The sequence below is a fragment of the Lutra lutra genome, chromosome X (assembly GCF_902655055.1).
Source record: "Lutra lutra chromosome X, mLutLut1.2, whole genome shotgun sequence".
NCBI lineage: Eukaryota > Metazoa > Chordata > Mammalia > Carnivora > Mustelidae > Lutra > Lutra lutra.
The window spans coordinates 90,388,699-90,413,610 of NC_062296.1; the positions used below are offsets into that span (position 1 = coordinate 90,388,699).

Sequence of the window (24,912 nt, forward strand, 5' to 3'; positions counted from 1 at the left end):
AGAAGTGGAGTCTAGGGGCGCCTGGGTGGCTCAGTCGGTGAAGCGTCTGCCTTTGGCTCAGGTCATGATTCCAGGATCATGGGACTGAGCCCCACATCAGGCTCCCTGCTCAGTATGGAGCCTGCTTCTCCCTCTCCTCCTTCACGTGCGTTCTCTCTCAAGTAAATAAATAAAATCATATTAAAAAAAAAGTAGTGGAGTCTAGGGGCACCTGGGTGGCTCAGTCAGTTAAGCATCCAACTCTTGGTTTCAGCTCAGATCATGACCTCAGGGTTGTGAGATCAAGCCCCACGTCAGGCTCCACACTCAGAAGGAAGTCTGCTTGAGATGCTCTTGCCCTCTGCCTCTCCCCTTCCCTTGCTTTGCACACTCACCTTGCAAGCACACATGCTCTCTAAAATAGAAAAAATAAAAAGTGGAGTCTATGTTCCCCTTCCCTCGGATTTGGGAAGACTCTGTAGTGACAATGCCCCAACTTCAGGGCCCAGAGCTTACCAGACCAGCAGGTCCACTGCCTGTCTTCCATGCTGTAAGGAAGCTCAAGCAGCCCCGGGGCGGGGGGGGGGGAGCGGGGGGAGGTCCTGAGGTTCCTGACCAAGCTGCCAGGCAGGAGCAGGCACGGACTTACTGGCCATGTGAGCAGGCCACCTTCGAAGTAGACCCTCTAGCCCCAGGTAACCGTCCCAGACGCCATCACACAGGGCACTGCCCAAACTGTACGTCTGTGAGTCAAATACACAATCGCTGTTTTAAACAGTTAAATTCTGGGGTGATTTGTTACACAAGAGAAAACCAAAACTCTGGGTGTTTCAGTACAGCTAACCACTCTGGGCAGGTTAACTGACCAGGATAAAATGTTACAACAGACCTTCAGACACCTTCATTGTGGAATTTCAGCCATCTCTACGGAAGCCCGTGCAGAAACATCTCTCTGCATATTTCAAATGATTCAGAGGGGCTCCTCGGTGGCTCAGGTCATGATCTCAGGGTCCCGGGATATGGCCCTGTGCTGGGTTCCGTGCTCAGAGATGAGTCTATTTGTCCCTCTCCCCCTACTCATGCTCACTCACGCTCCCTCTCTCTCAAACGAATAAATATCATCTTTAAAACTAAACAAAAAAATCAGTAAAGTGATTCAGAGATGAGAAGGGAAATTCAGGAGGCCCCGTGTCTGATTAAGTGGTATTTTAAAGGTGGGGAAAGAGGGGCACTTGGGTGGCTCAGGCGGTTAAGTGTCTGCCTTCAGCTCAGGTCATGGTCCCAGGGTCCTGGGAGTGAATCCTGCAATCAGCTCCTTGCGTTGGGGGGGGGCTGAGTCTGCCTCCCTACTTGTGCTTTCTCGCTCTCTCTCTCTCTCTGACAAATAAATAAATATATAAAACATTTTTTAAAAGATTATGTATTTATTTATTTGACAGAGATCACAGGTAGGCAGAGAAGCAGGCAGAAAGAGAGGAGGAAGCAGGCTCCCTGACGAGCAGAGATCCCGATGCAGGGCTCAATCCCAGGACCCTGGGATCATGACCTGAGCCACCCAGGTGCCCCTAAATACATAAAACATTAAAAAAAAAGTGGGGAACAACAGGGAACAGGTGCCTGGCTGGCTCAGCTGGATAAGTGTGCTACTTTTGATTCTTGGAATTCTCAGTTTGAGCCTCACGTTGGGTATAGAGATTACAAAAAAAAAAAAAAAAAAAAATCAAAACTTAAAAAAAAGTGGGGAATGGAAGGAGTGATGACCAGGAGACATTAAAGCACATTTCTGGTTCTGGCTCTTGGGAGACGTTCAGGAAGCTTACACGAACTAAATCAATTTTCTCTTCTTTTTACCCCGTTTCTCATCTCTAGGACTACACAGTAAAAACCAGATCACTAGTACAATACCTAGTACAGAGAGGACTGTTTGTAAAAATCAACCTCTGGACCTACAAAGTTCATGGGAAAGAGAAACGTCAGGAAGCTAACCTGTTATATTCCAAAAATAAAAACATACAGGGGTGCTGGGGTGGCTGTCATTAAGTGCCTGCCTTTGGCTCAGGTCATGAGCCCAGGGTCCTGGGATGGAGCCCCACACCGGGCTCCCTGCTCAGCAGGAAGCCTGCTTCTCCCTCTCCCTCTCCCCCTGCTTGTGTTCCCTCTCTTGCTGTTTCCCTTTGTCAAATAAATAAAATCTTTAAAAAATATATATATAATGTTGGGGCGCCTGGCTGGCTCAGTTGGGAGCACTGGAGTCTTGATCTCAGGGTAGTGAGTTCAAGCCCTTCCTTGGGCACAGAGATTACTTAAAAAACAAAATAGGGGCGCCCGGGTGGCTCAGTCACTTAAGCGTCCGACCCTTAATTTTGGCTCAGGTCCCGATCTCAGGGAACGGGGATGGAGCCCCGTGTCGGGAACGGGGATGGAGCCCCGTGTCGGGAACGGGGATGGAGCCCCGTGTCGGGCTCTGGGCTCAGCTCAGAGTTGGCTTGAGATTCTTTCTCCTTCTGCCCCTCCCCCTGCTCACGTGAGCTCCGGAGCACGGCCTTGCTCTCTCTAAATAACTAAATAAAATCTTTGAAGAATGGTTAAAAAAACAAAAAAACCAAACACAAAATAAAAAAATACATAATATAACTATACAAGCAATTCCCAGACGTCACGTTGAGTGGTTTGAGACCTCATGATTTCTAGTTAGCAGGTGGTCATTATAAATACTCAAAAAACAAATAAAACTGAGTTAAACATACAATCGTACTTCAAGGTCCAAATGAGTTTCCCCCAAAGGTACACACAGTATTTTGAGCAGAAATCCAACAATGACTTTGCAATGGACTTCTGAGATTGACTATGCTCCAGCAACAAAGGAGGGCGCTGCATGGAGAGAACAGGGAAGGGCAACGTATTTGCTTTCAAAACCCACTTCCCGCAAAAATTTCTCCTTTACTTACACGACGCCACCTCCCGAACAAAAACTAGTAGCCCACTCTTGTTACGGCTACTGCAACTTGAATAGGACTGGCAAGATATTACAACATTCAAGCCCCGCTACACTAGCCTTTTCCGGAGCCCGCCACCATGCTTCCAGACTTATCTACTAAACTCCGCGAAGCGGAAACGTTGGGCTCAAGGACTCCCAGCAGGTAGAGCACCTGTTACTCGTTCGCAAACGTTTCTTCACTTACATTATCAACGGGACTATGTATGTATAGTGATTTCCCACTGGGAAGAAGGGTTTCCCAGATCCTATAAAGCTGACTCCACAAACACCACCGTCCCCATATTTCTGACTCTAATTCCTTAGCATCTAAGACATTTTTGACTAATCCAAAAGTCACCCAGGTTTTCTTCTACAAATGTTTCGCTCTAGGCTTCACATTTAGGTACACGATCCATTTCAAGTTCATTTCTGAAACGGTGGGAAGTAGAGATGTTGTTTGCTGCGTTTTGGCAGCTCACACCAATTGTTCCCTCACCACTTGTTCAAAGTGTTGGTTGCTTTGGACCTCTGCCAGACATAAAAATGATCAGTAACTGCGTACAGTGCTGGACGCTTGAGGGAGAGAGCTAAAAAGGAGACCCACTTGAAACCGGTCAAAGAGCTTTGTGGACTCAGGCAGGTGGAAAACGGAGCCCCTGTCCCGTTTCGTGGTGGGGGAGGGGAGCGGGGGGTGAGAGCGGGGGCGGGGGGGGGCACCGGTCTGACCTCACTGAATGGAGGCGACCACGGCTCCTGGACCTGAGACACGGGTAGCGGTTACGCGGGGCCAGGGCCTTGCCGCTGGACACAGCAGAGTCCCACATCTACCAACGCGACCAAAAGTCTATCACCTTTGAGGCAGAAAAATGAGAGGAAGCCCACGGGAACCAGCACGTGCGCTCGGGCGCTCTTGAAACCCGCCGCACAAACACCCCCTCGGCTCAACCCAGAGGTCGGCGCCCGGGACCAGGAGTCACCTGCGAGCTTCTGAAAACGCAGACTCCCACCCAGCCGTGGGGCTCCGAAGCCGCGGGGCAGGCAGGGGAAGCGGCTTTCCGAACGACCCCAGGTGAAGGCAGGGCGCAGCAGGGGCTGGGGACGTGGGCGGAGCCGTCCCTCGCACGCCCGGGGTTTGGGACCAGCCTGGAGGGGACGGGGAAACCGGACGGGCACAGCCGGGGACGTCCCTCGCCGCGTGCCCGGCACCGAGGCGGTTCCCGCCGGCCTGCGCCCACCTCTCCTCGACGCTGTGACCGCCCCGAGGTCGCCCTTCCGGGCCAGGGGCCGCCCTCCTCCGCGTCTCCCGGGCGCCGCAGCGGTGGCGCGGAGGCCGCGTCGTGGCCGTCCCGCCCCGGAAGGGGGAGCGGGCGGCCGCGGAGTGGTCCCGGGCGGACGACGGTCCCCGCCCGGCCCCGCAGCCGCGCGCCCTGCGCCTTCCCCGGCCCGGCCCGGCCGCCGGCGCGGCCCCCACCTGGTCTCCTGGTTGCTGAACTTCTTCGTGACCACCTTGCCCAGCTCCAGGCCCAGCCGGTCGGCCACGCGCTGGGACAGGTCCTGGTGCGAGCTGCCGCTGAAGAGCACGATGTTGGGCATGGCGGAGGCGGCGGTGGCACCGGAGGCTGCGACGCGAGCGGGAAAGCGCGGCTGTCGACCAAAGGAGGAGCGGAGTGGAAGGGAGCTGCAGGGGGCGGAGTCGGGGCGGGGCTCGAGGGGGCGGAGGCGCGGGAAAGCGCCGCGGCGAGACCGGGAGGAGGAGCTGGAGGGGGCGGAGCCGGGGGAGGAGGGGCTGAAGAGGGAGCGCTCTGGGCCCCGTTTTTGACCTTTCTGCCCTGCCTGGAGAGGGAGGGCCGATGTGCCAGCTTAACTGGGCACCGAGGGAGGGTGCAGGAAGAGGCGACGGACGTGCCTAGCAACCAGGAGCAGCCCCCCCCAATACCCCCAAACCCACTGCAGACGACTGTATGCCACTACAAGGGTCTCTAAAACTGTGGCCCGTGGGGTCACAGCCACGGCGCTGTTTGTACCAGAGACCTAAACATTGTTCTTACACGTGAACATTTGCAATCTGTGTGATCTACAGCTGTACCACGTTCGCAACTCAACTAAGAAAAATAGTATCCCCTTCAAAAAGCAAAACAAAACAACAACAACAAAAAACCCCTTTCCTCTAATTAGTAGTGTGTACTGCAAAATGTTGTACTAAATTCTTATATTTTGTCAATAAAAATATTGTGAAAATTTGTTTTCTCTCGTTCCGTAAGGACCTACATAATAACCTCTCCATTTTGCTTGGTGGCCCACAAAACCTAAATTATTGACTATCTAGTCCTTAATCAAAATTCGCTGATGCCTGAATTACAGAACGGCGCTGTGTCCTTGAAAAAGCCATGAAACCCATGGCCCTCTGAGCCCTGACCGCAGATGGAGGGGCAAGGTTGCTCTCCATGGTGATGGTGAAACTTGATCAAATCAAGGCCCCTCCAGATTCCTCATTTTTAGGTAATCAGGTCAGTTTTGCAACTTCTTGCCTGACCCCGGGAACCTCACCCCCAGCGGCCCCAGTCCCGCCAGGTGGTGTCATGTCATCCCCCCTCCCCGTCCCTGCCAGGGCTCTCCATAGCCCTGGAATCTGCTGCCTTTCGCTCCCTCCCTGCATACTGGACCAAAAAAGGTTTTCTCAAGCAGATACAGTCCTGGAGCCAAGCCCTGTGCACAAATCAAATGTAGGGGAAAGGAACGTATTACGTGGGAACAGAGGACCCGCATGTTAGTGATGCTGGCAAGTTTCATGCTTCTCAATGACAACAGATTAAACAGGTCAGATAAATGGCTGGTCTTTACCTACCGTGGCCAAGAATTGGCCCTCCGTCCACACCGACGTCCTCCTGCGGGCGGGTTGTAGCCCACTGTAACCTGATTTCGTATAACTGGGATTTGGGGGATTCCTGGGATTATTCATATAATTGGGACTTTTCATCTGGGTCCATGCACTTTTCAAACTTGCCTACCTAGCACATCGAGTATTTCTTTAAACTCCTGAATCTGTCTGCTTACCAAAAAGCTGTCCCAAACCACCAATTCTGGCAGCATTTCTGCCCCGTTTCGTTCTTCCTGGGAACACGTATGTGCTCCATTATTAAAAAAGAAAAAAAGGGGGCGCCTGGGTGGCTCAGTGGGTTAAGCCGCTGCCTTCGGCTCGGGTCATGATCCCAGGTCCTGGGTTCGAGCCCCACATCGGGCTTTCTGCTCAGCAGGGAGCCTGCTTCCTCCTCTCTCTCTGCCTGCCTCTCTGCTTACTTGTGATTTCTCTCTGTCAAATAAATAAATAAAATCTTTAAAAAAAAAAAAAGAAAAGAAAAAAAAACAACACTACTTGCAATGATTTATTACCTATGTGTTTTACGGTTAATTACCATAGCAATGAGATTTATACTGATACTCAACCATATGTCTAAAATTTGTATTGAGTCTGCTAATGTAATTATTATTTTTAAACTCTCCTAATAAAATTTTCTACTAACAATATTTACTGTAATTTTTATGTCCTTAAAATTTTTCTCATAGACAAGCTATACACATGTTCTTTTCAGGGGGAAAGTGGCTTCTGGATAGCATGGCAGGCCATGGTAACTGGGTAACAAAACTGACAGACTCTACCTTACAGTAGAAGTTAAAGCCCCTGGTCTCTGAGTATGTTAATGGTCAGGGGCTGGGAAGCTAGGGTTGAATCCTCACAAACCATGATGTCAATACTACCAAGGAGAAGCAAGATCTAGATGGGGAAAACTTACCAAATGGTTGTTGGTTCAACTCTTTGATGAGGTACTAGGCTTGAACGCTGAGGGTAAACTGGGATCATCCAAAATCATCATGAGAGGGGTGCCTAGGTGGCTCAGTGGGTTAAGCCTCTGCCTTAGGCTCAGGTCATGATCTCAGGGTCCTGGGATGGAGCCTCGCATAGAGCTCTCTGCTCGGCAGGGAGCCTGCTTCCCACCCCCCCCCCCCACGCCTCTCCTGCCTCTCTGCCTGTGGTATCTCTCTCTGTCAAATAAAAAAATAAAAAAATCTTTTAAAAAATCAAATCAAATCACCAAGAGTAGCAGACTGTCCAGAAACCTGTTCTTGGTATATCTATGGGGGCCTTAAAGAACCACTGTAGGTGAGTTCATTCAAGAGCAGACATTTTCTCTCCAAAGCCCTTTATCTTTGACCCAAAGGACCCAGCTTGTGGTGACAAAACCCTGGTCTAGAGCAGGTTTCTCAACCTTGGCACTACTGACACGTGGGCTGGGTAATTCCTTGCGATGGTGCTGTCCTGTTCATTGGAGGATGTTTAGCGACATCCTTGGCCTCTACCCACGAGATGCCAATAGCACCTTCTGACCGGCTATGACAATCGGGTCTCTGCAGACATTGCCAAATATTCCCCAAGGAGTAAAATCCTGCCAGCTTGATAACCACTTGTCTGAATGCACTCCTGCCCTTTCCTCCACTCGGATGAGCAAATACTCACCGAGCCTCTGGTATTATCAATTTGCCAATGTCCCATTGGTCAAAGCAAGTTATGTGGCAAAACCAGCATCAGGATGGTATGCGGCCACATATGGGCATCGATACCAGGTCCGCCAGTCCACCAGAGATGTACCACAGCACGCTTCTTGGATGGAATGTGGAGTTGAGAGAGCCTCCAGGAAAATGGACCACACATACAAAGAAAGACTCAAGACTCAGGATGGAGAGAACATGTGCCATGTGTATATGTGATCTCAGATTTTGGCCATATTGTAAAATAGTCATTATTTTAAGACATTATTTTAATGTTAGTGGAGAAAATAAGATATTTCCACTGTTGGCCTCTCACTTCACTGACTCATCAATAGGACTACTATGAGAAACACTGATTTGAGTTTACGAACAGTTTCATGTTGTATATTCCCCACATCATTTAGCCAAGATCTTTGTATATAGTAAGAGCTCTCAACATTTGCAGGATGAATTTATTCCCAACTACCCTAGGGCTGAGAAATGGAAGAAATGGCCCAAAGTTACATGGCTAGTAAAAGGCAGCAAGGTAATCAGAATGCAGGCCTTTGAACTCAGTCCTTTCTCTCCAGAACAGTGATGCCCAAAAGTAGTATAATGCAAGCCACATATGTAATTTACATTTTTTCGTAGCCATATTTAAAAAGAGCAAAAACAGGGGCGCCTAGGTGGCTCAGTTGGTTAAGCATCTGCCTTCAGCTCAGGTCATGATCCCAGAGTCTTGGGATCGAGCCCCACATCGGGCTCCCTGCTCAGCAGAAGCCTGCTTCTCCTTCTTCCTCTCCCCCTACTTGTGTTCCCTCTTTCGCTGTATCTCTGTCAAATAAATAAAATCTTTTAAAAATAAATAAATAAGATAAAATATTAAAAAATAAGTAAAAAGAGTAAAAACAGTGACATTATTTTAATGACACACTTTATTTAACCTAATATGTCCCAAATGTTATCACTCCTACATGTAATCACTATAAAAAAATTAATGAGATATTTTGCATTTCTTTTTTTATTTTTGCTCACATGAAGTCTTTGAAATATACTTTACAACTACAGCACACCTCAATTTGGACTATTTTTCCAGGGCTCAACAGTCACCTGTGGCTGGTAGTTGCTTTAAGAGCAAGAAGCTCTAGAACATTGGTTCTTAAGAGCAGTGTCAAGACACCCGGCTGCACTCATTCAATTGTGTGTATTTCTTAGGAGTGTGGCGAATAATTTCTAACTAATTATAAACTGCTAGAGTTTATAAATAATTTGCTTTAAGATGCAAGTTAAAATAAATACAAGTTTATTCCTCTATTAGTGATATTTTCACTCATAATCAAGTTTTTTTTCCTGATTCTTATTTCTATATCATCTCCTTTTACTTTCTATCATTTAAAGAAAAAAATTTTAATAGAAAAGAGTAGAATTAACATCCATAAACCCATCACCTAGATTTAGCAACTACCAAAATTTTGCTAGAGGAGCACCTGGGTGGTTCAGTTATTAAGCGTCTGCCTTCGGCACAGGTCATGATCCTGGGGTCCTGGGATTGAACCCTGCATTGGGCTCCCTGCTCAGCAGGAGGCCTGATTCTCCGTCTCCCATTCCCCCTGCTATGTTCCCTCTCCCGCTGTGTCTCTGTCCAATAAATAAATACAATCTTAAAAAAAATTTGTTTTTCCAGATTTGGGGTGTCTGGGTGGCTCAGTTAGTCAAGCTCCCGACTCTTGATTTCGGCTCAGGTCATGATCTCAGGGTAGTGAGCTCCACGTGTCCAGCCCTGCATTGACCCCCACATGGACCCCCCCCACTTCCAGCCCTGCTTTGCTCCGTCAGCACTCAGTGGAGAGTCTGCTTCCCCTCTCCCTCCCCTGCTGCCCCTCTCCCCACTTGCATTCTCTCTCTTAAATAAATAAAATAAATATAAGAACAAATTGCCATATTTGCCTCATCTGCTTTGTCTGATGTAAACTACAGTCATTGTATAGTCACCTCTAAATTGTTCCATCTGTGTCTATAAAAAGATAAAGAAATCACACCATATAGAAAAATTAACTCAAAATGGACCAAAGCCCTAAATGTAAGAGTTACAGTTGTGAAATTCTCGGAAGACAACGTAACTGTTCATGACCTTGCGTTAAACAATGATCTCTTTAATATGACACAAGCAACAGCAACAACATAAACAGATGAACTAGATATCAAAATTGTAAACTTTTGTGTTTCAAAGGAGACCATCAAGAAAGTGAGGACAGGGGCGCCTGGGTGGCTCAGTGGGTTAAAGCCTCTGCCTTCGGCTCAGGTCATGATCCCAGCGTCCTGGGATCGAGCCCCTTATCGGGCTCTCTGCTCAGCGGGGAGCCTGCTTCTTCCTCTCTCTCTGCCTGCCTCTCTGCCTACTTGTGATCTCTGTGTGTCAAATAAATAAATAAAATCTCAAAAAAAAAAAAAAAAAAAAGAAAGAAAGTGAGGACAGCCCAAAGCGTAGGAGAAAATGTTTGCAGCCAATCTCTCTGATGAGGGAACTGTATCTAGAATGTATAAAAAATGGCCACAACCCAGTGAAAGACAATTTTTAAAAATGGGCAAAGGAGCATGCACAAGGATATTTATAGCATCTTTATCCATAATTGGCAAAACTTGGGAGCAACCAAGATGTCCTTCAGTAGGTGAATGGATAAACAGTGGTCCATCCAGACAATGGAATATTATTCAGTGCTCAGACAAAATGTGCCATCAGGCCATAAAAAGACACACAGGAACCTCCAATGTATATTACTAAGTAAAAGAAGCCAATCTGAAAAGTCTGCATAATGTATAATTCCAGGTATGGGAATGTTCTAGAAAAGGCAAGACTAAGGAAACAATTAACAACAACAATAAAAAGGATTAGCCTTGCCAGGGGTTTGGAGGAGGGAGGAAGGAAGAGATAGAGCACAGGGTTTCCAGCACAGGGAAACTACCCCGCATGACCTACAGTGGAGGCTACATGTTGTTACACATTTGTCTAAACCCTTGGAAGTTACGTCAAGAGTGAACCCTAATGTCAGCCAGGGATCTGGGTTGATAATAATGTGTCCCTGTTGGTTCATCATTTGTAACAAATGTACTGCTCTGGTACAGGGTGGTGATGCTCAGGGAGCCTGGGCTGTGTGGGGAGGCAGGAGGTATCTGGATGGGAACTCGCTGTACTTTCCACTCGATTTTGCTGTGAACCCAAAACTGCTCTTGAAAAAAAAAAAATACCAACAAAGTACATCTAGAAATGGAAAAAAAAAAAAAAAAAGGAAGGAAGAAAAGAAGCAAAGGATCTGAACAGCTATTTCTCCACAGAAAATATACAAAAGGTTAATAAACACACAAAAAAGATGATCGGCGTCATTAGTCGTTGGAAGAAAAGCAAATGAAAACCACAGTGAGATACCACTTCACATCCGTTAGGATGGCCATGCGCAAAAAGACAGGTATGACAAATGGTGGTGAGGATGTGGAGAAACTGGAACCCTCGAACACTGCCGGCGGGAATTCAAAATGGCGCCACTGCGCTGGAAAACAGTCTGGCTGTTTGTTCCTCAGTTAAACACAGAATTACCATACGACCCAGCCATCTCCCTCTTGGGTGGATAGCCAAAAACTGGGAAAACAGGCGCTCAAATAAACAGTCGACGTGAATGTTCATAGCAGTACTATTCAAAGATAAAAGCCACCCAGATGTCCAAGAACTGAAGAGTAGCCAAACAAAAGGCCATACCTCCACACAATAGAATATCATTCAGCCGTCAAAAGGAATGAAGTCCTGATACAGGCGATGACGTGGGTGAACCTTACGAAGGGCATGCTAAGTGGAAGAAGCTGGTTACCACAGAGGACCGCATGGGGCTTGACTCCAAGTTCAGAATAGGCCCAGTCTATAGACACAGAGTAAGTGAGGTGGTGCCAGGCGCTGGGGGCTGGGGACACTAGCGTGTGATGGTTAAGGGGGGGGTGGGGTTTCTTTTGGGGGTAATGAAAATATTCTAAAATTCTAAAATGGACTGTGGAGATAGAGGCCCTACTCTGTGAATATATTCAGAGCCACTGAATTTTGCACTTTAAATGGGTGAACGGAATGGTACATAAATTATACCACAGTAAGAGCAGTTCAAAAGAAAGATAAGGACATTTTTTTTTCATGATTCCAACACCATAATCCCATCTAATGTATTACCATGTCATTGTCCTGCTCTCAGTGACACTGAGATTGATCACTGGTTTGAGGTGGTGACAGATTTTTCCACAGTAAAGCTTTCTGCTCTGCAAAATGCTAGTTTTCTAGTTCTACCATTCCTCCTGGTCTGCAAACACTAGCTGGAATTCCTCAGTAAAGAAGAACTTAAAAACAAAAACAAAAACAGAAGAGCTTCCCTTCATCTTCTGGGGCTCCTTGGTTATCCCAAAGTAGAGTTTGTACCAGAAAAGCAAGACAAAAAGTTTCTTTTTCTTCCCTTTGATTATCAGTCTTCAGGGAAAGGAGTTTGGTATGTAAATGTTGCCTCCCCCTAACAGGAAGCAGAGATCCTTGTGGATTTGGCAGATCCAAGGTCTGGGGCAGGAACAATGCAAGTCAGGACGTCTTGCCTCGGCTCTGTCAAAGACAAGGAGGAATATGTCTAGAGGATAAAGAAACCAGCTTGAAGGAGTGGGTGCTGATCAGTGTGGACGTCAAAACTTCATGGAATGATAATTGCCTGAAATGCACCAGTATGTTAAAATCAATGAGTCTACAATGACACTCAATTAAATGAAAACCAGAACAAAACAAAGTAACCCTCACTTGAACCCAGTAAGGTGAATGTTAGACTAACTCCTTTCCATGAAAATTGGCCAGTAAAGAGTCAGCTTTCTGGAGAGGCAAGGTGAAGATGGTATTAACTGATTTCTCGGGTGATTACGTATCCTCTGATGCTGTCCAGGGGAACGTCCTTTCCATGTAGGTCGGATCAGTCACTTTTGGAAATTAGATCAAAGATAAAGGCTGGTGCCATGAGTAGGCTTAAGGGAGCTAGACACAGCATACATAATTCAAGCCAAAGAGTCAAATGGCATGGGATTCCCGTACCAGGGGGTAGATGGGTGTATAAGGAGGTCTTATAGTGGTGGAACTAGAAGGTTTTTAAATGGGGTACCCCATTCGCATTGTCGTGAGAAGGTGGGGTAGTGTTCTGATGACAAGAGCAACAGAGTCAGGTAAGTAAAACCGAGCTTCATTTTAGCGTGAGCCAAACCAACAGAGAAGTGGAGGATTTATATTTTGGGACCAATAAGAGCGAGTAGCTGCAAATTCTTTCTAGAATAAGGTAGCCATTGAGAGAAGGAGTAATGATACTGGAACTGTATATAACACTACACGGCAGACCTTCACAGCAAACCTATGTAATCAATCTTATGACTGTTTTCACAGGTGGAGAAACTAAGGAACAGAGAGGTTAGGTAACTTACCTGAGGTCACACAGTTACACAGTGGAGCCAGGCAGCTTTAACTACTGCTTCTTACTTTACTCCATTATGGAAGTGGGAGCCGTTGAAGAAGGCTGTCCATTTTGGATCAACGCAGTGTATAAAAAGAGTACTTCTTCCTTGTGATAGTGTTTCCTGTTCCTAAAGAATCCCAGGAAGACAATTTTGATAAACATTATCCCATCCACCCAACATTTTTTTAGAATGTTGTTGGAATACCTCCAAGCATGATCCTGGGCTTTCTTGTCTTCTTTGCTCTTTTGATAAGCTCTCCTTACCGGTCATCTAGGCCCATGACTGAATCCCAAGGACTTCCACATTTGTATCTCGAGCTCCGTGCTCGCTCTCTCTCTCTCTGTCTCTCTCTCTCTCGTAGACTTGAACATCCAACTCTATGACAGGGGTCCTGGCAAACTAAGGTTTTACCCATTCACGCACTTACCCATTGCCTCTGGCTGTCATTGCCTATGGCCACAAGAACAGAATTGAGCAGTTGGGGCAGAGGTCATGGGGTTTTAAAGCCTAAATATTTACTGTTTGGTCCCTTACAGAAGAAGCTGGACCTCTCCACTGAGAAGTCTTTTTTTTTTTTTTCCCTCCAGCTTTACTGAGATATAATTGACATAAAACTTACAAAAAAAACAAACAAAAAAACTTACGTACACTTAAGGTGTAAAAAGTGTTGATCTGATACCCTTACGTATTGCAAAATGATGATTACCATGGCATTAGCTAATGCCTCTGTCATGTCCCATAATTACCATTTCTGTTTTGTGGGAAGAACAATTAAGATCTACTCTCTTAGTGACTTTCAAGTAGTTAATACAGTATTATTAACTGTAATCACCGTGCTACCTGAGCTCCCCAGAGCTGGTTAATCTTGTAACTAGGAGTTTGTACCCTTTGACCAACACGTCCCCATTTCTGCCACCACATGGCCCCTGGTAACCACCACTCTGCTCTGGGTTGTTCTGAGTTTGGCTTATTTATTTTTAAAAATTTTTTAGATTTTTATTTATTTATTTGACAGAGAAAGAGAGATCACAAGAAGGCAGAGCAGCAGGCAGAGAGAGAGGAGGAAGTAGGCTCCCCGCTGAGCAAAGAGCCCGATGCGGGGCTCGATCCCAAGACCCTGGGATCATGACCTGAGCTGAAGGCAGAGGCTTTAACCCACTGAGCCACCCAGATGCCCCTTATTTTTAATTTTTTTTTTTTTTAGTAATCCCTATATCCATCGTGGGGCTTGAACTCACAACCCTGAGATCACGAGTTGCATGTCCCACTGACTGAGCCAGCCAGGGACTCCTTTGGCTTTTTTTGAGATTCCACCTATAATTGAGATCATACAGTATTTGTCTTTCTCAATCTGGCTTATTTCACTTAGCATAATGCCCTCAAGGTCCATCCATGTTGCTGAAAACAACAGGATTTCCTTATTATTCATGGCTGAATATTCCGCTGTACACACATGCACACACACCCATCCCTTTTTAAAGATTTTATTTATCTGAGAGAGAGAGAGAGAGAAAGCACATGAGCAGGGGTGGGGGAGTGGCAGAGGGAGAAGCAGGCTCCCCGCTGAGGAGGGAGCCCAATGTGGGGCTCAATCCCAGGACCTTGGGATCATGACCTGAGCCGAAGGCAGATGCTTAACCAACTGAGCCACCCAGGTGTCCCGCACATCTTTTTTCATTCATCTGCTGACTTGATGCTTCTCTCCTCAACAACGAATTCTTCCCTCATTACATAACACCACTAACCATCCAGTTGCTTGAGTCAAAAATATGTGCAGCATCCTTGATCCTTGATCCTTCCCACTGCTTTCCATGGGCTGAGACCGTCGGTTCTGTTTGCAAAGTCTCGATCCAAGCCTGTTCACTTCTCTCCATGTCTGTGGCCAGCAGCCATCCCCAGCATGGACCTCCTCCACAGTATTTTCATAGCTTAATCTCCTCCAGCCCCTTTCCACATGACAATTGGAATGATTTTTTAAAATCAAAGCTAATTGTTTCACATCACCCTCCTGCTTAAAACCCATCTATGGCTTTCCATGCTACTTGGAATTGGGCTGTGCCTGAACTGCCGGCTCCATGTACCCTTCCGTCACCGACCTTCAGCTTCCCTAGTCTCCTGCCTGAAACACATACAAATCTTCTGGCCACAGGACCTTTGCATATGTGCCTTCCTCTCTCACAGAGCTCTTTCCACTGGCTCCTCCATCACAGGCTTGGCTCCTTTGATCTCCTGATTTCAGTTTATAAATGTCATTTCTTTAACCTCCCCTCAAACCACAGGTCTCCTTCCTCTCCCACCCCGACTCCAGTTTCTCTTCTTCTCATTGCTGCTGTGCTGGCTGCCGCCACAGCGTTTATCTTAATCTGTAATTATCGTCTTGTTGCTTTTATGTGCACATTACCTCTCTGTTCCATTAGTAACTAGACTGTAAGTAGCACAAAATCAGAGATTGGGTCAGTCTTGGTCACAACTTTATCCTCCGAGTCCAACACAGGATTTGGCCAAAGAGTATTTTCAGCTTTGCCAGCTATAGGGTCCCTGTCGCAAATACTCAACTCTGCTGTTGCCGCACAAAAACAGCCACGCGGGGAACCCAGTGCACATGGCTGTGTTTCAATAAAACTTTATTTATGGGTACTGCAATGTAACTGTCATTTTATTTAATGTGTCATGAAATATTATTTTTTGGGGTGGCTTTTTTTTTTCTGCCTCCAACCACTTAAAAGTGTAAAAACCATTCTTAGCTCAAAGGCTGTACAGAAGCATTTGGCCATGAGAAGTTTGCCAGCCCCTCATCTAGCACATTGCCTGGCAGATTCTCACAATTTTTTCTTTCTTTTCTTTTTTTGGAAATAAAGAAGACATGCAGGGAAGAACTTAAAAATGAGAAACGTTCTCCAAACAATACTCCTGAAATGTGCATTCAGAGAGGATACAAGGCATGGTCAGATGTAAATGTGATTATTTTGCAATTGACATGATCCATATAGACAGCAACCAAAAGTCCCTTCATTGTTCGGCGGCTTCTGAAAGATCCACTTCCTTCTGGGCTGTGCAGACATGGCCACTCTCCTAAATACTCCAGTGATAAAATAGGAATTAATATCAAGTGATCCCCTAGAAACTTCTTAGAGAGATGTTGAAGAAGTCAACAAAACATGTCTATCTGATCATTATATGAGGGACACACCCACCCCCTCCACACACATACCCCAAAGCTTTCCAATTCTACCACTGGCTTTTTGGCCCTCTGGATTCTGAATTGCCTCAACCACCCCTTCTGTTTTACCAGAGCACTGAGACCCTTGTCCTTGGAGGAGTGGGTCATGACCACAAGAACAGCCCTCAAGTCAGCAACACGCATGCTCCCCTCTCTTTCCTCTGTTCTTTACACCACCATCCTCGGTTCCCACCGCTGTTCAAGTCATCAGGGTTGTGATGGTGAAACCATTTCTCTTTATTCCTCTGTGCTAAAACTCTTTTGTTCCTCAGGCTTAGAGGTGTCAGTTAAAAAGAAACTGTTTATGCCACCTAATTAATTTAGCGAAGGTAGTGGGGAAATGTTGAGCCCAATGACTCCCTGTATTTATTTAAAAAAAAAAACACCTTTATTTAAAAAAAAATAGTTCATTTCTTTTTATAAGGAAAATGAATAATTTTTTAAAAAAGGAAAATGGATAATTTTTGAAGACTTTTTTTTCTGTCCAACATAGAATGTTCAAGAGGGTAAAAGAGTTCAGAACGTACTTTCTGAAGTTTTATCATATAGAAGAATCTGATTTACAAGCACAGCTTTTCAGCAAAAAAAAAAAAGTTCATGTTTCTGAATGCCAACTTAGGACAATTATCTCCATATCAATTGTCAAAAGCATGATGTGATTTTCTTGATCTTCTGAAAGAAGAATAATGTGACCTTATTCAGGCTTGAAAAAGTCTCAGCTCAAGTATCTTTGGGGAAAAAGCCAGGCTTAGTAAATCATTAACTCCACTGGCACTCCTTCAAGGTTACCCTATCATAGGTAAGAGAGGGACTGTAGCCAAGTTCAGGAATTTTAGTTCAAACACTCTCCTCTGGAATATTTAGACCCTTAAATTTCGGGTGCTTTAAATTCAGGCAGTAGAATAGGTTTAATGAACACCACTACTGAGTGAAATACAAAGCACTGGGTATAAATCATCTCAGGTCAATATAGAAAAAGGTTGCTCGTGAATTCCTTCTTTAATGGAAATTCCAGAGGGAACTTGAGTTCCTACTACGTGCCCCACTGCTTCACATACAGACATTCAGTTCTTCCCACAACCCCGTGGGCTATGGAAAACTGAGGCTCAGAAAAGGTTAGTAAGGCATCCAGAGTACGTGGTGGGCAAGCATTTGAACTCCCCTCTTTGTTTCTTTTTTTTTTTTCCAGATTATTTATTTACTTGAGAGTGAGAGAGAGCAGGAGCAGGGGGGGAGGAGCAGAGGCAGAGGGAGAAGCAGACTCCCCCCTGAGCTGGGAGCCCGATGCGGCACTCGATCTCAAGACCCCGAGATCATGACCTGAGCCGAAGGCAAACACTTAACCAACTGAACCACCCAGGAGCCCCTTGCCTCTCTGTTTCTATGTTTCCTTTTTAAAATATATATGTTGAAACACAGAATATAATTGCTCAGTCTTCAATATTGGATTTGGGAACCGGTAGGATTCTAGACACCTGATGATGGCCACCAATGAAGTAAATATATTTACAACTGCAGTGGGAATAAAATGAACATAAAAATCCATATACACATAAAATTATATACATGTGCTCCTTGTATACCCTAAATAAATGAAACTGTACCAACCTCAAACTACTTACCAAGTAGCCTAAGTGGTAGCACATTGCTCACTGGACTTCGTAATAATTTCCAAATCACTCCTGATTTTTTAGAAATTGCTGATCTGATCTTTTGTTTGATGCAGCTAGGATCAGCTAAATGATGCCTCTGTCCGAGCCACGATTTAGCACAAGGAACCACATCTCACTCATCCAATGATGGTCCCCTTAAATGGTTGTGGGCCCCAGTGCCAGATCTTGGATGTGTTGCCGCCCGGGGACCACCAGATTGGGTGTCCCAGATCTCAGGTGGCTGAGCCTGTGAATATCATGACATCCGGCATGGCACGGACCAGAAGAACTACGGCTCTGCAGATCTCGGGGCCACCAACACCTCTTGCTCCAATGCCATCACTAAGTACCCTCCACCAGCACTCCCCCCACACCCCACTGCCTGCCTTTGAAGCTGCCCGCAAGGGGCGCCTGGGTGGCTCAGTGGGTTAAAGCCTCTGCCTTCGGCTCAGGTCATGATCCCAGGGTCCTGGGATCGAGCCCCGCATCGGGCTCTCTGCTCTGCAGGGAGCCTGCTTCCTCCTCTCTCTCTCTCTCTCTGCCTGCCTCTCTGCCTACTTGTGATCTCTCTCTGTCAAATAAATAAATAAAATCTTTAAAAAAAAAAATGAAGCTGCCCGCAAGCTCTAGTATCTGGTGACTTCTTACCTCATCAGCCGAGAGAGAGTATACGGTATGGCAACGCCATTATTCTTGGCACTGAACTTACTCTTGGCCTCTCATGGACCCACAGCAAATTGATGAAAACATTTTTCAGCTGCTTTTCCTAGCTGGGCTATTAATATATTTAATATCTCTATAATCTACTGAGACACACAGCCACTGCAACAGTTGGTTACTGTGACGTTCAATGACGTGGCGGTTATTTTCCACTAACAAGTTTTTTACTACTGCCAGCAGTCACTAGGCTGCTCTATACCAATGAACATAGACATACAGTCATGTCAGGTTGAAATCTCAGAGATTGCTGACAGTCAACCATTTCTGATCGGCCAACACAGCAATTTTGAAATGTGTGGTTACACCTGCCAGTTCTAACAATTTGAATGGCAGTTCTGGGCATACTTGGTCCTCAAGCAGGGGCAATTTAGTCCTCAAGTAGTGCTGAGGCTGAGAAAGCCCGCTCTAGGCTAATCTGTAGACTAGCCCGCCACGCCTGGGTGTGCTGCCCTGGCTTGCATTTCACGACGCTCAGTTTCTTTTGGCCGTCGCTTTGTGCCGAATCTCACCAGGGACACACCTTCTATTGCATTACCTTGGTAAAGACAAAACAATTGAAAGCCAGAAGCTAGGAAACTGGTAGACCACAGAGGAAAAAAGCAGCTCTACCGTGATTATAAAACAACATTTTGGGATGCCTGGCTACTCAGCCAGTAGACCATGTGACTTTTGATTTCGGGGTCATGAGTTCAAGTCCCAGGTTGGGTGTGGAGCCTACATTAAAAAAAAAAAAACAGACTGAAAAACAAAACAAAGAAAAAAGTAAAACAATATTTAAGTCGAGAAAGAACAAATGAGCGATGCCATTGTCTACTGCCTACACAGAATCCAGGTCTATATTTTTTTCAGACTTTCCACCAAAAATGTTCCCTAACAGATGCTCTGCCCCACCCACAGTGGTTTTCCCAGTTGTCTTAAGATACCTTGTTCTTTCTGAGATTTTTGTTTTTACCCATACCCAAACTCAGCTGTGTTTTCACCCTTATTTTCTACTTATTCGCTACTCTTATGGTGATGGTCGTGAACAACCTGCTTGTTCAATATGTGTTTTATGAATTACCTGAGTGAACGTATTTCATGCATTATTTTATATAGTTTCTTTTAAAGTAAACTGTGGCAGGGCACCTGGGTGGTGCAGTCTGTTGAGCATCTACTCTTGATTTCTGCTTAGGTCATGGTCTCAGGGTCGTGAGATCGAGCCCTGCATCAGGCTCCACGCTCAGCGTGATGTCTGCTTGAGATTCTCTCTTTCCCTCTCCCCCTCCCCCTGCTTGTGCACGTGCTCGCTCTCAAATAAATAAATAAAATCTTTTAAAATAAGTAAATAAATAAAACTATATTGTGGGATAATTTTATTTTTTTTAATTTTAGAAAAGATTTTATTTGAGAGAGCGTGTGCGCAAGCAGGCAGAGCGGTAGGTAGAGGGAGATGGACAAGGTGAGCCCCCACTGAGCGGGGAACTCAATGTGGGACTCAATCTCAGGACACTGGGATCATAACCTGAGCCGAAGCAGATGCTTAACTGACTGAGCCACCCAGGCACCCCGAGTTGCTAACTTTTAAAACAGAGACTATTTCCTAGAAAAGCCAGATCTAGGACTTCTCTTGAAGAATCCAAAGATCCGGACACTGGGCCTGCTTTGGCATCGAGCCACACTTGTTTACCCCCGAGTCAAGGCTGTCCCCTTTTGGGGGGGGAGGGGACTCTCTATTTTACCCCATGGAGGTCAAGTGTCAAGTGTCCTTTCTCATCAAGATTGTGCTTCTGTTTGTCGTTCCGCCATACCCTAGCTGCACATTTCCTTTGCCATCTTGGCTCTCGAAAGCCGCTGATTTTTCCTGTCTACCTCTAAGCCTTAGGACACGCTTAAATGAAAGAACAAAGAGCTGTTTGGCTCCAATTATCCTGGGCCTGCAGCTTGGGACATGCACGCATCTGGGGAAATTTAATTATCCTCCTAGAGAGGGACGGTGCTTTTACTGTTGAAGGAAAAAAAAAAAAAACCCGAAGAGCATATCGAATACATCTGTATAAATGGTGCCTGAATCTGGAGGGTTACAGAGCCTGGCAGCAGGGCTGAGGCGGGGGAGTGGAGACCCAGACTGTTAACGGATATGCGCTCCTTAAGGCGAAGGATCTGCCCCTCCTTCCCTCAGTCCCTTGTACTTTGAGAGAATTAAATATAATCCCAATTATGAAGTAAATAACACGTCCCTAAGAAAGCCAGTAACAATAGAATTGTCTGTATTTTGATATTTGTTTCAGATACTGTTGGTTGGCCATTTTCCTTTCCATTTCAATTATATGTAGGTTTAGCCTAACTGAGATTTGCAAGTTTAGGTTCACTCCCCAAACAGCAATTATTTTGGGAATGTGTTTATATTTTAATTGTCCTCTAGAAAAAGGCTTTTATCGAATCATCGTTTCGGTAAGAATTTTCATTTTTTTAATTGGACACTTTCTCTACGACTTGGGAAAATTCAAATATGGCAAGTATGGGTCTCATGGTGAATTCAGCATCGCAGAAGGGAAGGAACCAGAACTTTCTATTTGACCTTTCTGAAATAGAGCAACTTCCAGCAGACTCATTTTTCCTAAAAGTGAAGGAAATATAAGAATGCTTTACCTCTTGGTGGTTTTATCGATATGTGTCTTGAGAGCATATACTGTTAATTTTTAAGTTTGGGAAAAAGGAAACTGCAAAGAAAGCATCCAATTATCTTGAATTAAAGATCACCATATGCAAATCAAATCTTTAACTGTCTTATTAAACTAGTATCTCACTACAGTTGCATTACAGATATAAAAATTCAGAAAGAAACATTGGGGAAACTTCTAAAGAGAGAAATAAGCTTGTCCTAGAAGTTTTTCTTTCCAGAGCCTCCACACCTTCTTAAAAAGGAGAACAATTTTAATTGTGCTTGCTGTTGGAATGATGGGTAATAACACAGCCACTCACGCAGTGCTGTCCAGCTTTCTGCTGGAAACAAAATGATAAAACTATACTTAGCGTATTTGGCTATAATATATATTAAGCCCCTATTATGCATTCTCCAAGCACTGCGCTAAGCGTTCACGTTTAGTATTTCCATTAATCTTCACGAAAGCTAAGGAGTGTGAGTTACTATCTCCATTTTACAGATGAATGAACTGAAGAACAGAGGATAAGGCACGTGACTGACCGCCAACGGCAGAGCTGGGGTTTGAACCCAGGTGGATCTGATCTCCCGAGCCTATCACCTGAGCGAGAGGCACATGCTGTCCCCGCTTACTGCTATGGCTTTCTGTCCCGTGATTCCTATGTGTTAAGAAAAAGGACAGCAAAAGCGTGTTTCTGTCCCCGGCCACCCCTTCCTCTTCCGTGAGCAGGAAGCAGGGTCCCGGGTCTCCTGGTCTCTCGTTTCCCTAGTGCCTGCCTCATAACGAGATCGCAAAGGCTCGGAGTTAGAGATGCGGCTCAGAGTTAGAGATGCGTACTTCACTTGGTGTGTTTCTTTATTCTCATTCCTTTCCTGAAGGGATGTGGAGCTACCTGAAGAGCAAAGGCACAGAAATCATAAAACCGAACGTACCAACACAACTCCAAAAGACCCAGTGGGTTTGGAAGAACTCCATTAGAAAGGCAAGCTAATAGAGAATGTTGGAAACCCCAAATGGCTCTGAGCTTCCAGGCAGCCAAGGAAGGCAAAGAGGGGCAAAGTAGCGTCTACAATTCCTGGAGCTACCTTGGAGATGGGGGGAGCTCCCAGACTCAGGATTTTGCAAGACAGCTTCTGACATTTACTGAAGATCCCGTTGCTGGAAGAAATGAAAGGACCGCCCTGGCCAGAAGCTAAAGCAGCTCAGCACCTCCGTTCTTAATACATCAATTTTACGAGTCCTCTATTACCCAGGAGGCCGAACCATCCAAGCCAACAAGCAAGGCTCACCCCTTTCCCTCCCAGAAACTGCTTTGTGATTCCCCGCTGAGAGAGGCTTCCCCTCACAGGTAAAACATTTCCAAGGCCATTTGAAACACAAAACTGATGATATTTTCGAGAAGAGGTTAAACTTGTGTTTGAATATGGGGGGAAATCAGTAGTTGGTCAGTAGAGGCAAGATTGACATTGAAGGTCGATGAGTCATGATGTGTGTTCAGGGGAGTAAACAAGATCTTTCTATTAGTTGAGTTTTTCATGTTTAGAGCACAAGACATGAAGTTCTCTTGAATATGGATGAGTTGAAACAAATCTTTTAAAAAAAATGTTCTCAGAGAAAATATTTAGGAGGAGAGAGAGAGAGAGAGAGAGAGAGAGAGAGATGATCTTCATGTACCTGGAAAAATGACCTGAACCAGCAGGAAGCCATCCCAGGAGAAACAGTACTGGCCTTAAAGTGACAGCTGCTGGGTTTGACCGGGGGGTCTTGCTAAACTGAGCTGGTGTGCCACCAGCTCTCAGGTTAGAGACACAAGTCAAACAGTCCTCTTTCTTCCTTCTCAACACCTAGTGTCAGAGCAGCCCCCACCATGCTGCTGTGATTCCCATCACTGGCAATGTGGCACAGGCCTCTTGGAGTTGTGCAGTGCACAACCTATGTACCCATACACGGCAGCCCTGAGGGAGAGGAATCTCTTTGGCTTTTGGAAAGTTCCTCTTTCTGTTTTCTGGTCTGCTGGATGGACAAGTACAAAAATATAGAGCCAATGACTTGGACAAATATTTTGATGTGTTTCGCTTTAACCCAAAAAAGGATTGCCGAGTAGGTGAATATAGAATTGGGTTTTTAAACTAATTTAAGATACAGAAAAGGAGTCAGCTGTCTTAAGAAATCCTGTGGTGAATTTTTTCATAAAGAGAGGAAGCCTTTCACCAAGTAAATAATCATCCCATATAATTCGAACATCTTGGATTTCCTTGCCTTTGTTTTGCTTCAAATAAAGTATGTTGAAATGAAGAACATTGATCTGGAATGTGACTTGGGCTGTGGAATTTTTAAAAGATCCCAGGTGATGCTAATGTCCAGACAGATGTCAAAACCACTGGGGTAGTCCAGTTCTCCCCCCTTCTCTAGACAAACCTCTCCTAGGAGAGATCCTTACTGGATTAGAACACAGACAAAAGCTTAGCCATCAAGTCTGTTTTCTTTCACATCCTTGTGTGTTTCACATACTACATCTTGAAACTTTTGGTTGAACCACATTTCATTTTACGTCAAATAATTTTGAACATCTACTCTGCATTAGGCACTTAAAAAAAAAACCCAACTGATATTTCAAATATCAGATCATTGTTTGAGAGAAGATGCGTTCTTAATTTAGCCACTAGATGGCAGGAATTTGTAAATTAAAGTGAACATATACCCAAAGCCCACCCTAAATCAAAGCATTTTTTACTACAAAAGCAAACAAATGCCCCTAGGTAAGGATGGGACAGCCTTAGGTAGTGTTTTAAGGGAAGTGCAATTTATCTCTGATGCCTCTAGAGTTCCCTTTCCCCCACCTGCTTCGGCTCTGCCCGCATTGGGTACTGCCCGGCCCCACGCTGGTGTGTGATCTCCAGGTCTGCTCCTCCTGCTGGGAGCACCATGTCTCCTGGTGATCAGGATGGGATGGGAGAGCCAACCAGGTGGCTAAGGTGGGGCACAGTGAGTTTTGATCTTTTCCCAGTCTATAGTGGCTTCTGGGGGACAATGCAACTGGTAGAGCTGGGATGGAAATGTGGGCACAGGATCCAGGATGCCTGCTGACCCAATCCATGGAGGCCACAGGCCGGTGGAACCCTAGGCAAGCGGGTGTGCTGGCCTGGATGACACCCCCCTGTAGTTGGGATTAGGACTGTCCCCATGTTTAAACGATGACGGAGAAGCCAAAGAAGGGTAGTCTGCTCTATGCCGCACTCTGACCTGTCAGCGCTAGCAGATGGATAAGGCTGTTTCTGCTTTAGTCTGTTTAGCCTCAGACTAGGTAGGCGCTCTCCCACGGTCTGAGTCCTTGCAGAGACAATGTCCTTTTTAAGGCTCAGCTAAAATCCCCACCTACTAATTTTCAGCTACCCAAGTTATAGAATGAAACTGCTCATCTATAGCAATGACTGAGTGCTTTTGACAGTCAGGCGGGACAAAAGAAGCCTGTAGAACACCCATCTGGGGGCACTTGGGTGGCGGGGTCAGCTGAGCATCCAACTCTTGATTTTGGTTCGGGTCATGATCTCAGGGTCCCAGGATCAAACCCTGTGTCAGGCTCTGCACTCGGTGCTGACTCTGCTTCGTTTTCTCTCTCTCCCTCTCCGTCTGCCCTTTCCCCTGCTCATGCTCCCCACCCCCTCTGTCTCTAAATAAAGAAATAAA

At 45.7% G+C, this 24,912-nt stretch overlaps 1 protein-coding gene across 2 annotated transcripts in view; it reads right to left on the reverse strand.

Annotated features, from left to right (window-relative positions):
- Positions 1 to 4,632, reverse strand: part of PRPS2 (phosphoribosyl pyrophosphate synthetase 2) — a 35,701-nt gene extending 31,069 nt beyond the window's left edge. The window contains exon 1 of one of the 2 annotated variants that reach the window (XM_047715924.1): positions 4,428 to 4,632. In XM_047715924.1, coding sequence (XP_047571880.1) covers positions 4,428 to 4,549 — 122 coding nt within the window. In that variant the 5' untranslated portion in view covers positions 4,550 to 4,632. The remainder of the gene's footprint in view (positions 1 to 4,427) is intronic. The other variant, XM_047715923.1, reaches the window with a different exon arrangement.
- Between the last annotated feature and the right edge of the window lie 20,280 nt (positions 4,633 to 24,912).